The sequence below is a fragment of the Ochlerotatus camptorhynchus genome, unplaced genomic scaffold (genome assembly GCF_037179485.1).
Source record: "Ochlerotatus camptorhynchus isolate MF236.1 unplaced genomic scaffold, CSIRO-AGI_Acam_v1.1 ptg000259l, whole genome shotgun sequence".
Lineage (NCBI taxonomy): Eukaryota > Metazoa > Arthropoda > Insecta > Diptera > Culicidae > Ochlerotatus > Ochlerotatus camptorhynchus.
Window position 1 is genome coordinate 373,811 of NW_027040749.1, and position 14,779 is coordinate 388,589.

A 14,779-nucleotide genomic window follows, 5' to 3' on the forward strand; every position below is an offset into this window, starting at 1 on the left:
ACGACATTCCCGAGAATATCCGCGATGCTCTAGGTAATGAGCCAACAAGAATAGGGGCCTACTCGCCTTTTTACGTGAATCCAGACTCTTCAACCAGATATAACACTTAAAATGCCTATCATGACCAACCGCAACGAACAAGGAAAGCTAAGGAACGAAAATATCACCACGACCCGAACGAACACAAACCCTTTATACACCAGACCTAACGCAACGTAAACGGACCAACCGGAATCAGAAACCCGACAGGAACAAAACAAAAAACTCTGTTTAAAAATATGATTTGAGGAGTTCCCATCTGGAACTTCCATCCCTACCTTTTTGAGAGCCTCCCCTCTGGAGGTTTAGAGATGAACCAGCCTAGGGCTGAAAATCTCGTTGATAAAGGGGAAAAAATGTTTCTTTTCTCGGTATCGAATGTCGTTTAATTTCAAATATTTAAATTTAATCTTTTGCAATTTTGATTGAATGGATCAGCTTTTGGCTCAATCAGCTTGATGACCTATTAGCCTCATGTCTTTTGGTCGTTTTGTCTTCCAAATAATCTGCTCCGCTAATGATTTCGATCTCTTATGGAGTGTTTACATATATGCTGGTTCAGCACTGCCAACTTGTCCAACCAGCTCAACCAACCGACCCCATTATTGGGGTGTTTACATATTCGCTGGTTCACTAGCTCAACAAGCTCAACCAACTAGTACGAATTTCAAATGTTACAAAATTTACATTTTAGTACAGTTATAGTAAACTAGCGCTAGCTCATCAGCACAAGTGTAAACACTTCATATGGGGTGTTTACATATATGCTAGTTCACTAGCTCAACTAATTGGCACGATTCCCAATTGTTCCTCAGCATAATGTAAACAGGGCGTCAGCATCTACCAGCATGATATTTCAGAAGCAACTAAAATTCGTGCTAGTTGGTTGAGATGGTACTACACCGAAAATAGTTTTCATGTAGCTTTCATTGGAAACACACATGACTTTTATGCATAATCAAAATTAATGGAATTCATCTGAATTTCACATAACATTTATGCGTTCACATTAATTTTATATGATTTTTCATATGCAATTTATCGGCCTCATAATATTCATGAGATTGTGTGATGTTTACACTGCTGCTGATTTGCTAGCGCTAGTGTACTATACTGCCGTTCTACGCATATCTGTCCCATGTCACTTTTGGGCGTTTTTCACTTTTGTTCATAAAACAGTACTTTTTAGGTAGATTTTGGATTGAAAATATAAAAAACATATTGTTTGTTCTGGGTTTGTATAAAAACAACATCAAGCCTAATTGTCCCATGTTGAAATTCTTCGCATAACCAGGGTGGCCAGCGAACCGGGAAAACCGGGAATACCGGGAAATATCCGGGAAGTTGAAAAGTAACCGGGAAAACCGGGAAAAACCCGGGAATTCGGTGAGAGAAACGGGAAAAATAAGTTAACCACACCATAGGAATACATTTTCACAACAGAATTTCAAAATAAACCATTAAAATAGAGTTATTTTTTACCGAATGAATGTCTTTCTCTGTTTGCTGCATAATTTTCTTCAGATTCCCGTCTTATTTTTTTTTAGAATTTAATCACTCAGCAATATTTCAAAATAATTTATCCGATTCAATTTTAGATGTAAAGTGCATGCAAAATATTGAAGATGCTGGACTTAACAAATATTTGTAAAAACTGAAACTGCCTAACAAACATTGAATGTTTAATAAGAGCTTATTCAGGCAAAAATAAGCTTCTTTAGCTAAAAATTGCTTATTCAGCTGTTAATCAACTCAAATTGTTTGTTGGGTGAACTATTCTTTTCCCGCGTTTTAATTTTATTCAAAATTCTCATGATATGAATTTCAGAATGAACTTGAATTCTGCTCTGATTAAAATTATAGAATTCTTCTAAAATTAACCAGAAAACACTCTGCTTAATAATTACCGTTGAATTCTTTTTGGAATTTCCTTGAAACCCCTGCTAAGAAATTGTTTGGAATTTCCTTAAACCTATTCGGAGACTTTGATTTCATTTAAATCGTTTTCAAAATTTTCTTTTAACTCTAAAAACAGCATAAATCTTTCGAAATTTGGAATTATTTAGAAACTCCTTGGAGTATTTTAAAGAATTAGCATTTTTTTGCAATAAATTTCGTTGGAGCTCTTTGATGAATCTTTTACACTAGGGTTGAAATAATCGCCGGAACACTCTTCGAACTCTGTGTCTGTCTCTTGGTATTCTTCAATATTTAGATTAGATAATTTAATTTAGAACTTGCAATCTTCTCCACAGAAATCCCTCCAAATTCTTCTAACAATGTCTAAGGACTTCATGTCAGAATAATTCTGGAATTCTGCTTTTTTGTTAAAGGTGATAGTTACCCCTATCCGATGATGTTGTTGGTTTGCGTGGGCGTACTTTGGTTCGCGTGTAAAGGGCCTTAGAAAGTTTGTTTACAAATGCGTTTGTGCCGTTATCAAATGTTATGCCTGATTTGTTTTAACCCTTAAAATGCTTCCAAGTCTCAGAGCCTTGACAATTATGCCTGCACGATTATTTAATAAATATTTTTTTTTTTCAAATCTGTGACCTTGGAAAATTTTTAAACTCTCACATTTTAACTATTTTTTCTCGAAATCTTGCATCACGAAGATTGTTATTAATCCCAAATGTTGAAGAAAAGTTCTATTTTCAGACTCTACACAAATTTCAAAGCTCCATAATCTTGGGAATCTATATTTTTAGTAAATAATCTTTCAGTAATTTATATTTTCCAGGTATTGGTTTATTGGTCGCGCGTATTAAATTTCATGAACCATGTTTAGTTTCACGTTGAGCGAACGTCAGTAGGTTTCACATTTTTTTTGTGTTCAACTTTGTACATCAGCGTGAGTACTAAAAGGTTAATGTTTATGTTAGTATAGACAATGGAGTGAATACAAATTTTCTTTATCCGAAACCACTATCAATTTGCTCTAATTCTCATTTGTATCAAGTTCATTCTTCTGAAACATTTTTTTAATTAAATATCTTATTCTTCACAATTCTGTCTTATAACCTATTCATCCAGATAGCATTTGGCCCAGTGACCTTAATCTCTGTCATTCAATAAATTCTAGGGCTTTGAAATCCTAAGATGTATCGAGCATAAAAAGTGGTAGAATTCGATTTATTAAAATATCTCGAAAGATCAATAAATTGTTTTGAATACATTAAGTGGCTCATTGAGTTGAATTTTTCCTCTAGCTTTAGAAAACACTTTCTGTAATTTGGCTTTTATTTTTCCCACAAATAATCACTGCAAATTTACAGTTGGTCACGTTTTAAAAAATGCGTACAATTTCGTTTTTTGTTGAATATCAACAACCGGGAAATTTTTAAGATTTGAACCAGGAAAACCGGGAAAAAACAGGGAATTTCAAAATGAAAAGTCACTGGCCACCCTGCAACTGTCCCACAAAGATTTTCTCGACTGAATTTATCATTAACGAATCGATTTGTGTACACAAATTATTGAAACAGGATTTATACAATCAAAAGAAACAGTATGAACGATTTTAGGAAGTGGCAGTTTTATTTAATGCTGATAAATATTAAGAAAAACGGGGTTTCATATTAAAACGCCAGTTTCTAATTTCAAACAATGCAATATTAAACACTAACGTAGACACACGACAGCCCCCCACACTCCCCCTATAGTGTCTACTAGAGAGGGTCTAGTATAAAAGAGGAGCGGATTCAAAACAAACTGCCTTGGCAACCTATGCCTGGGTAGTTTCTAGCAACACTGCCAATGCAATCCAGATAGGCGCTGCTTGATTGACTCTGGCTTTGACAGTTCGTTTGGCTCAAAACCAGCTAGTCCGCTCCTCTCTTATACTAGACCCTCTCTAGTGTCTACGTGTTTCATGAAAAGCCCCTAATATCATAATACGTAGTATAAAGGCGAAGACAACAAATCAAGAAGACTGGCAACTCTTCCATTTTCTCATACAAACACAGAAAAACAAAACTACCCACCGCTTGGGTTTTTTAAACGCAAATTTGAGTTATTTGACCTCTGCCCGTTTCATTTCCTCTCGCTATTGTTGTCAAAAATAGAACGAAAGATTCGACTCAACCGTCTAGTTCCGTACGAGAAGCCAAAATTGAGTAATATGCGATATACCCAAATTTGAGTTAATTGAACTTAATTTTGGGTAGAAAAAATTGAAAATAACTTAGCGATGGGTAATTTTTTTTTGCCGTGCTTAAATGCAAACTACTTTGAACCGGTTTACCCAAATTTGGCTTATCGTACGGAACATGGGAGATGAGTGAAAAGAACTTAATTTTGGGTTGTTTTGAATTTCTGTGAACGCTATGAGACAGGTACAATCGCGTCATCTGCCGCTCAAAGGTAAATGCTTCCTAGCATTCAGCAAAAATCCTCAGAAGAAGGGTTTGTGTATTTGCTCATTCTTCTATGCGTTGTTTCCACCTTCACTCAAGTGCAGAGCTACTGTATCTGTCGCTTGGATTCTGGAAAAGTTGCCAGTCTTCTTGATTTGTTGTCTTCGATAAAGGTCAATTCCGTACGGAAGAAATTTGCATGTGCATGTCAACTCTTCCAAAGTATTTCTTGAAATCATCGAAGCCCACCTTCAACGATCGTGTGACGTATTGATCTTTTGTCCACAGCATGTCAGCCTTAAATCTATGGTCGGACTCAAAATGATTAAGCACAATCTCCTTTAGGCCTACGTTCATCTTGCTAAGGAGTAGAACAAGATGCTAAGAAGTTTATGTTCTAAATAGTGCATTCATCATTAGTTTCTTGAGATGCCCATACTTTTAATGGTTTTATAGAAGTGTCAACAAATTTATTGTTGGTATAATTTAATGATGGAAAGCTATACAAATTATCCAGGATCTTCCACAACTGCGGAGAACGCAAGCACGCTCATGTAATCACAAGAGAAAAGACGTCAAACGCAACGTGACCATCCAAGCAACACTTACAGTAACAGTTCCTAGTGGTACTAACATGCGTAGAATTTCCTACTTTAGTGCAAATTTCTAGACATAACAGTCCCATTACATATTGTTCGTATAAAAATAGGCTTAACTGATTTCATTGAAGGTAATAAAGGGTGTCCACGATGAAATTGCCACACACAAAATTGATTCGCAAAATTCGAGTTTTCATCCGATTGCCATCAAATTTTCAGGGATTGAGAAATAACTATTAAACTTCATTTTACCATTTTACTCGTATTTTATTTGCAGTCCATACGCAAATGCCCGCACCTTGGCCTTAACCCCGGCCATAAGATTCTGCACAACCTGTGAATCAACCGTTTTTTGCATGTAAACCCATACTTTCTTCAGTTCCTCGACTGTCTTCACTACCTTAGGTCGTTTAAGAAGGTGCTGCTTCATAATCGCCCAGTACTTGTCGATGGGGCGGAGCTCCGGAGTGTTGGGAGGGTTGAACATTTTCGGCACGAAATTGACCTTATTGTCCGCATACCACTTCAGCACGTCCTTGGAGTAGTGGCATGAGGCCAAATCCGGCCAGAAGATTGTTGGGACGTTGTGGGCCTTCAGGAGAGGAAGCAGCCGCTTCTGGAGGCACTCTTTTATGTACACCTGTCCGTTCATCGTGTCCTGGGTCACGAAAGGTGCACTCCGCTTCCCGCACGTGCAGATGGCTGGCCAAACCAGGAATTTCTTCGCAAATTTGGACATCTTCTGAGTGCGGACATGCTCCGGAACGCTGAACTTATCCTTGGCCGTGAAAAACAGGTTGCCGGGGATCTGTTTGAAGTCGGCCTTCACATATGTTTCGTCGTCCATTCAACTTTCGTCAGCATGTTGAGGTACAACTTCCTGGCACGGGTTTTGGCGGACTTGTTCTGCTTCTCGTCGCGATTAGGGGCCTTTTGTACTTTGAACGTTCGAAGCCCAGCCTTAGTTTTGGCCTTCTGGACAAAACTTCGGCTTAGGTGCAGCTTCTTAGCCACATCCCTAACGGAGGCGTTCGGATTTCGGTTGAAGGCCCCAACTACGCGGTTGTGATTTTTGGTGTTGTACGGAATACTTTTTCCTTCACTTCTGGGCTTCCGATCGGTGGTCAACCGTTCCTCAAACCGCTTAATCACTCGCGACACCGTGGAATTCGCGATTCCCAACGTTTTAGCGATGGAACGATGCGAGAGATCCTTGTTCTCGTGATGAATGCGCAAGATTTTATCACGCACGAGCTGTTCTTTCGACTCCATTTCTGCGAGTTTTGATCACAGGACTTTGAAACTTGCAGGATGTAAATGCACTATGAACTAAATCCACCCAAATTTTCATTAAATTCTACCCAACGGTTAAAAAGTTAGAGCAATTTCATAGTGTGGCAATTTCATCGTGGACACCCTTTATCTGTAGTTTTCACTAAAACGTATTGATTCTGTTGAAATGTGAACAATGCGCTAACTTATTTTAACGTACATTTCTTTCAATGAGCAGAAATGATTCGAAACACTCTTGACAAATTTAGAACTCCGGTCTGAATTTTAGTAGGGTTAACTACCCCATTTCCGGCCTATTAAGCACAACCCGCACTTAGTCTTTCTTAATCTAGCGCAGTTTAGCACCAAACGGAATGTTATTATTACTGATGGCTTCCAAATTTATTTACCTTTTTGTATGTATCGTAAGATTTGATAAAGAGAAACCAACCGTTGAGATATTGTCAAAAGTCTAACACTGCTTCTTGACGCCAAACTCGGCCTACGGATTCTAAACCCGGCCTAACGCATTGAAACGCAAATGAATTCATTTCGGCCTATCGGTTGAAGATAAAAATTGATTCGGTCGGAGCGTTTTTTTTTGTTTTTGGGAATAATGGGTGCAAACCTTCATATACCGCGTTCTCATTGACTTCGTTCTGTAGCTTATCAACTAAAGTATCGTACCAAACGCATAATTGACTTGTTACCTCTGAAATTATGGATATACCTATTAGAAGTTTTCTGCTCGATAGGCCCAAAATAAGCGATTAGGCCGAAGTAGTTCTCTACCCTACATGATGATGACCCAAATCAGTATTTTCAAATAAACTGATCTACTTTGATCTCATTACAGAATCGTACACTCTTTCTTGAGCCGCATCAAGAAGTCAAAGTCGGACGGTCCGTTGCGAGGAACCGCGTCTCCGAAAACAATGCAATCTTTGACTGTAAGGTTCTGTCTCGAAACCATGCCGTGCTGTGGTATAGTGACGGAAAGTTCTACATCAAGGTATGTATTTATTTCGCTTTGCAGCAATGCTCAATGGAAGCTTATGATTTTCAATGCTTTGATTCTCAGGACACCGGCAGCAGCAACGGTACCTTCATCAACAATGTCCGCCTCAGTCAGACGAGCACCGAGTCGGAACCGTACGAGGTCAGCTCTGGCGACATCGTACAGTTCGGCGTGGACGTTATGGAGAATACGCGCCGCGAAACGCACGGTTGCATAGTGGCCACGCTGAAGCTCTTCTTGCCCGATGGCCGCGAGACGAAGGCCAGCCAATCGATCGGGGTCGGAGGCCCCAGCACCAAGATACCACCGGTGGATCTGTATCGGCTCAACCAGTACATACAGGAGGCCAACCAGCGGGAGCAGATCCTGGAAACGAAGCTAACGAGCCTCCAGAAAATGATCGAAGCTACGAAGTAAGATGAAGATATTTTGGAAATTGGGAACCGATTATGATTTTTTTTTTTCTTTTAGACACAACTCAGCCGTCGGATGGCAGGCCATGATTGACGAAGATCGGTTGCTGAGTCGAATCGATATGTTGGAGAAGAAGCTACAATGCTTCCAAAAGGGCATGACTGACGACAAACTACGGGAGGAACTGCTCAAGCTTCAGGATGAAAAGTATCAGTATCAAAATTCTGCGAAGGAAGCTCTTTGGAAGGTGCATCAGGAACGATTGGATGCTACCCACAAATTGGCTACGATAGAGAAAGCACTGTGCAGTAGCGAAGACGAGTGTTCACTGCTGCGGGAACAGCTCAACAAAACGCAGCTGCAGTTGCAGGTGGGTTCCACCCTGATGGATAGTCACGGTGAACACGAATAGCTTATAACCGAGAATTAAATTTGCAGGAAGTAACCGGCAGACTAGACGCACTACAGAATCAGTACGATGAGCGGGTGACGTCCAGTGAGGAACAGCTTAAGGTGAAAGAATCTGAGATAACGAGCCAGGGGCATGAAATCAACATGCTGCAGGAGAAGCTCAGTTTCTATGCGGTAAAGTTGATAATCGTTTTTGATTTTTGGAAAAGGTGAAAGCTAATGTGCGTTGAAACCGATTGTTACAGTTTTATGCATCCGATGAGGACGAGAACCAACAGCAACAGCAGCAGCAAGAATACAACAATTCGGCAATCTCTGATTGGCTGCTGAAATCTGATATTAAGAAAATGGAAGGATCTGAAGATATTATTAAGGCCATTTGTAATGATGCGGTAAGTTATGCGGAATACCAAATCCATTTGAATAGGAAATAGGAGCTGGTAGGAAATTGTCTGACATTGATTTTGAATGTTATAAAATAGTTAGGTGCTTGTGAAACCTACCTACATTTTTTTTTTGTTTTGCCTTCTGAACTACCTACATAGCTTGTAATTACAAAACATTATTCTTCAATTTATATTATCCTGTGTTTCCTTATGATATTCTTCGAGAGTTTCACCTCAATTTTTCCGAGTCCTCTATGCAATGTCAACCAATGTGCTTGGCTAACCTAAAAGACCTCCATTTACTTTGGCAGCTAGCCTTGGGCCTGTTTTTATTTCTCTGTTGAGAGTTCGCTGTCATGTGTCTGCTACTGCTGCACAATTCACGCGGATTTCAATGAACCGGTTTCATGCCCTTTAGTGGTCGGCTCACTTCCACTTACATTCTCGAATTTCTAAGGGTATCTGCTACCAGGCACAAGTTCTATACCGTAGACATGACCGAATTTCGCTCAGAACAACTTACAACATTTATTCAGGTTTCTCACCGGATGGAATGATAACGTAATTCCCCTGTACTCTTACAAACTCTGGCCTAGTCCTTTCGATTAGATTAGGATTGAAATGATTTTTTAATGAATCATTACAGGAAACCGACGCCAATGCTGACGAGAAAGAAGTAAACCTAGAGGATAATGTAATTCAGCTGCAGAAAAGGATTTTCACGTTGGAGAGGAACATTTCCCTCATGGTGGATGGCGACGAAAAATCTGAAAATGGTAAAACCAACATGTTTTGGCGAAATAACCGTTCTTAAATCTTTTTTGACATTTTCAGAAAATAACGAGCCAAACGACAATGCCAGCGTAACGTCTTCATCAACGATAAGCACGACGACGATCTCGAACAGCGGTACGTTGAACGCCAACGATAACAATGCTGTCGGTGCGGATTTGGTGGCATCTGGAGGAACCAACAACGGTGAGGAGTGTGACGGCAACCAGAATGTGAGCTCGGTTGGCGATTCGCAGCAATCGATACCGTCCGAGATTGAAACGACAACAACGACCACAACAACCTCGAACCCCGGTAGCCAGCAACCGCAGCAGCAGAAGCGATCCGGTGCAGACACCAAATCACCCTCGCAGATGAACTGCGAGTTGAGCAAGAAAGTATTGCGTCGAAATCTCAAACACGTGAAAACCGAATGTGCACTTCTGTTGCGGCAGATTAGCAAAGCGAAGGAGGATAATCGGAAGTCGGAGGAAAACATGGTGGCCAAAGGAAAATATGACGAACTGGAGGCGGAGGTAAGCCTGTTGCCATTCTACATTATCGAATTATTTTCTATTGCATATTTTTTAGCTGAGCATGCTCAAGCAGGAACTGGAGACCCGGCCAAAGTCCGAAGAGTTTGAAAAGAAGCAACAACTGTGTGAAAGTCTGACGGAGAGCTTAGCTTCGTTGAGAATAGAAACGGAAGAGCTGCGAGCGTTGAACGACCGCTGCCAAGACGAAGTGGATCGCATGGAGAAAGAGCTGCTGAAGCAAAAGAACAACGAGAACGAAAAGTTCAGTGCAATGGCTGCCCTTCATGAGCAAGCTGAGCCGATAGTTTCATCGGAATCAGCTGCGTTTGGTGGTGAAGAAGTAGCAGCAAAGGATAATCGTTCAGAGGTTAGAACGGTCAGTATCGTTGATGCAGAAACGCAAACGGAAGTCGAGGAACAGACTGTGGTTGATGAGGTGAACGATAATGACATATCGATTTGCTCCAATCTGGACGAGCTGGATGAGGACGAAGACGAGGAAGAAGACGACGACGACGATAAGACGGAAACCATCGACACGACAGAGATCTTCGTTGGCCGATATGTATCACTGAACGAGAGTGGGATTAGCGAAAGCAGTAGTCTTGGAGTAAACGATTCAGTGACCAGCAATAGCCATAGTAGCAGTAATCCTAACAGTAGCTATGTGAGTGTGACATGCAGTGAGTCGGCGACTAGTTCGTTGGAAATATCTAAACTTCTCGATACCGTCGGTGAACCTAATGGTTCCATTGCGGAGCGGATGACAAGCAGCAATCCTCTGCTGGATAGTAGCGTAGAGCAGGAACTAGAACTCATAAATCATCCGGATGTACAACGAGAAGAGGAACTGATTGCGTTCAAAGAGAAATATACTCACCTTACTCAGGAGAACATCCGGCTCAACCAGCAGCTGCAGAAGCTAAGCGACGATTTTAGTCACTTCAAGAGCAAATCGTTCATAAATCTTCTCATGTACATAGCGCCTGTCATTGTTATCGTTGGTTATATAATGTTTAATCGTGTGTCGTAAATTGACTACCTACCGTTACCTAGGAGTAGTTTCAGTTTAATTCAGTTGCAGATATTAGGAAATTTTATGAATATTTATTTCGAACCCGGCTAAAAGCAGCAGTGAAGATAGGTATATAGAAATATTATTTTTTTCTTCTCATTCTCGTACTTCTGATCCTTTTAGGATAACGCGAGTTTCCGTTTTTCGATCCCCCACATTTCGGCAAATAGCTTTAAATTATCGTTTATATCCTTGTTTTGTTCGTTTTGTAATTCTGTCTGTAGCTATTATACATATATTTATTATCAGAGAAAAAAGAAATAATGTAATAATTATTATATAGGAAAATCGAACACAAGTGTAGACGAGTTAAAAAAAAAGAATAAGATCAACAGGAAAGAATGAGGAACATTTTCTTTTCCTTTTCTGTGTGAGTAAGTAATGTATTAATCAAATAATATCGACAACTGCTAGCGGAACCACTTCTTTAAATAAGTAAACACTCAGAAACACACACACACAGTCACACATACAAACACCTTCCCGTCTTAATCCCATTGTTAGTATACTCCCGACAAGATAGTTATGCTCTTTAGCAAATCAGGATAGCTTTTATACAAACATACAGACAGAACAATATTAATGGGCACGTGCGCTTCTCTTTCCCACTTGAGGGCGCAGTGTTTACCAAAATGGCAGTGCTTCTATTGTGCAATGGCAAAACAAAACTATCAAGGTCTTCGACATTCGTACATTTGAGAAAGAAACGCTTGAAATAAAATGTAAAATGGTAAATTAATATCCGACGCGGACGAAATGTGACAAAATGAGAAAATTGTTTCCAAACGAAGCTAACTGGTGTCGTAGCTAGTAGCGTGCAAACGAAAATTACAAACAAACAAAAACACGGACGGATCGAATCTTGTGCTGAAAGCTGAACCAGCCGCATCTAACTCGACTCGAATAGAGATTACCCCCAACACGAACACGATCTGACGGAAGGTACGTACCCATACTCCGCGTAAGACAAGAGAGTACAAATATGAAGACAGACGATTGCGCGGTTATAGAAAGAAGAATAAGAAGAAGACAACTGCTCAAACTCAAACAAGAGGACACGCGAGAACCGATTTGGAAACATGACAGATAAGGACAAATAAATTTACGTACGGCGGAAGATTTCTACGCGTTTCGTTGATTCATAGAACTGTTCGCCACTCAAAATATGCCAATGACAAAAAAAAAAATGTTCTAAAAACAAAACAAACAAAAAATGGTTTAAGCCATGTTGCCGAGTGAATAAAATGCACAGAGTATCAGTTAAAGCTTGATGTGCGAAGAAGCAAAGAATGTAGGCTCGAAAAAGAGGATGGGAAAATTCGTTTTCTCGATTGATGAACTGAAGCGCGCGCTTTTGGGTAAATGAATAAAACTTGTGTACATTTATAAAAAGAAAAAGGAAACTCATGATAAAAATAGTGGTGCCGTGCGGGCATCATATCTAAATGCAAATAAACAGAAAATTAAAATCAATGCGTTCTTCATTCGGCTTTAAATCCGGAAATCTCAATGTCAAATGCCATCTCTGGATTTTCCAATTTCTCAACTGTGTAACTAAGGGAGTCCCGGTGATGAACCAGCCTATGGTTGAAAATCTCCTAAATAAAGGAAATCAATCAATCAGCCATTGGCTATCGTGTAATTTTGTGTTTTGATTTGAGTTGAAACCATAACCTTGGTTATGTTCCGTGAATCTCGCTCACTCTCTAATCGTCAATAACCCTTGCGTTTGACGTTTACACACTACCGCCATCTGTTCAGCGTACTACCCATCATAGTATGCTCAACAGATGGCGGTAGTGTTTTAGCGACGATGTTTTACATTGAAAAATATTTAATGTGTTATGCCTGTTTGTCTGTGGTGTTAGTATGTCAGCGTTGAGTCTAGAAAAACGCCTAAGTCTTTCACGCAATGCACCCGTTCGATAGTCGGGCCTAGTAGTTTGTAGTTGAAAATAATCGGTTGTTTCTTGCGTGCGAAAGTAATGACTGTACACTTAGCTGGGTTGACCACCAGTCGGTTTAGACTACACGGCGAATGAGAACAACCCAAATTTGAGTTTAGTTCACTCATAATCGCCAAAAGTCCAGGAACTAACCGATGAGTAAAATTTGTCTCATGGTTTCCTGTGGAAAACCTAAAAAAATCTGCAGGAAAATGAGGAAATTGACGAAAATTTTATTCAGTCTCGGAGTAGTACCACTGAGTGAGTGAATCCAATCTTCACTTTTCTCAAATTCGGGAATTTTTCCCTGGAAAATCCTGGAAAAACATGAGGCAAATTTACTAATCGCACTTTTGGCGATTATGAGTGAACTAAACTCAAATTTGGGTCGTTCTAATTCGCCGTGTACACCACTAAGCAAAGATGTCAATCTGATTTTGGAGAGAACGGCAGTCGACGAGTGAGCGGATACGCAGAAAAACTTTCAGATCATCTGCAAACGATAATCGTGGCCCTGTGATAACATGGTCGTCGAAGTAAAGGAAAAATACCAATGGTTCCAGATGGCTACCCTGAGGTATATCGGACTTTGCGCAGAAGCCTGCTGAGCGACAAGTACCCAAAGTTACTGTCAGTTGGCGCTCTGTGAGGTATGAACGAAACCATCTCAAAAGATTTCCACCGATCCCTAGCTATCAAACTTAGCGATCGCAATTGGGTTCTTTATTTTTGAAAAATATATCGGTTTTTATATATCATCTGAAACAGCTTCGTTTTCTGAGCACAGCCATATTTTTTTCAACCCCACGCACTTTCATCTCGATTTTTAAATCATGATTTAAAGCAAAATAATAACTTCACTGTTTGACACTAAACTGACAAACTGACAGCTCGCTCCCATACAAAGTGACACCGAGGGGCGCTAATTAGGTGATTTTGCAAATGTAATCGTACTTATTTAAAATAGTTCCAGTGTGCCAAAATTGATGAAATTTTGGGATTGGGTTCCATTTTTAATGCAGATTACGAATATGCATTTACCTCAATACCCTTGAAGAACCCAATTTCGTGGTTCAGTTTATCGAAGGCTGCCGTAAGATCTGTGTAGATAACGTCCGTTTGGGTCCGAGCAATGAAACTGTTTGTGATGTAAGACGTTAGGCACAGCAGTTTCGTAGTTGTGGAACGCCTAGTTATGAATCCGTGTTGATCTATACTTATATATTGCTTGCAATGCGCATTTAGGGACTCTATGACAACCAATTCCAAAAGTTTTGATACAGCACTCAGCGACGTGATTCCCCGGTATTTGCTTACGTCGCTTTTGGCTCCTCTTTTTATGAACAGGAAACATATCCGCAGTTTTCCAGTAAGACGGAAAGATGCCGCTGGAAAGAGAGAGCTGGAATATGCGGTGCAGTGGATCTAAAAGACAAGTGATGTTCTTTTTAAGAATAATCGATGGAACACCATCGGGTCCAACCTTAGCTGAAATCTTAAGTTTAGATGTTGCTCTAGAAATCGTATCTGTACTGGCTTCGACCATGCTGAGCGTTTGATTGACCAAAGGAACATTACTGGGCGCGGAAGTAATGAGATTAGCGGGGAGTTGCTCGTCTTCAAACACACTAGCAAATTTAGCTGAGAACAGGTTGCAAATGTCTTGTTGACTGCCAGCAGTTTCACCATTAAAAATCATGGAAGAGGGTAAGCCGACTTCCCTGCGTTGCTCATTTACGAAGGTCCAGAAGGATTTCGGGTGTGATTTTAGCCGCCGTTGAATCATCCCTTGATTGCGTTGAAAACAGAGACGACTTAACCGCTTATACCGTAAACCGCCCAAATTCTGCGCAGTTAAGGCCATCGTTCGGACATTTTGAGCCGTTTGTCTGTGATTTGGGTTGTTTTCCAGGAAACGTCCCGATAATCCTGTGAAGGAAATCGAATATCGGGAAAC

General features: G+C 40.2%; 2 protein-coding genes across 3 annotated transcripts in view; both read left to right on the top strand.

Moving 5' to 3' along the window:
- The window catches only part of Slmap (Sarcolemma associated protein), a 95,165-nt gene extending 82,818 nt beyond the window's left edge, over positions 1-12,347 (top strand). For both annotated transcript variants that reach the window (XM_065226748.1, XM_065226749.1), the window contains 8 exons: positions 7,122-7,277; positions 7,347-7,696; positions 7,755-8,067; positions 8,136-8,282; positions 8,354-8,500; positions 9,141-9,270; positions 9,329-9,801; positions 9,857-12,347. In XM_065226748.1, coding sequence (XP_065082820.1) covers positions 7,122-7,277; positions 7,347-7,696; positions 7,755-8,067; positions 8,136-8,282; positions 8,354-8,500; positions 9,141-9,270; positions 9,329-9,801; positions 9,857-10,834 — 2,694 coding nt within the window. In that variant the 3' untranslated portion in view covers positions 10,835-12,347. The remainder of the gene's footprint in view (positions 1-7,121; positions 7,278-7,346; positions 7,697-7,754; positions 8,068-8,135; positions 8,283-8,353; positions 8,501-9,140; positions 9,271-9,328; positions 9,802-9,856) is intronic.
- Positions 1-14,779, top strand: part of LOC135705161 (ATPase WRNIP1-like) — a 293,614-nt gene that overhangs the window by 88,786 nt on the left and 190,049 nt on the right. The gene's annotated exons all lie outside the window — the stretch shown is intronic.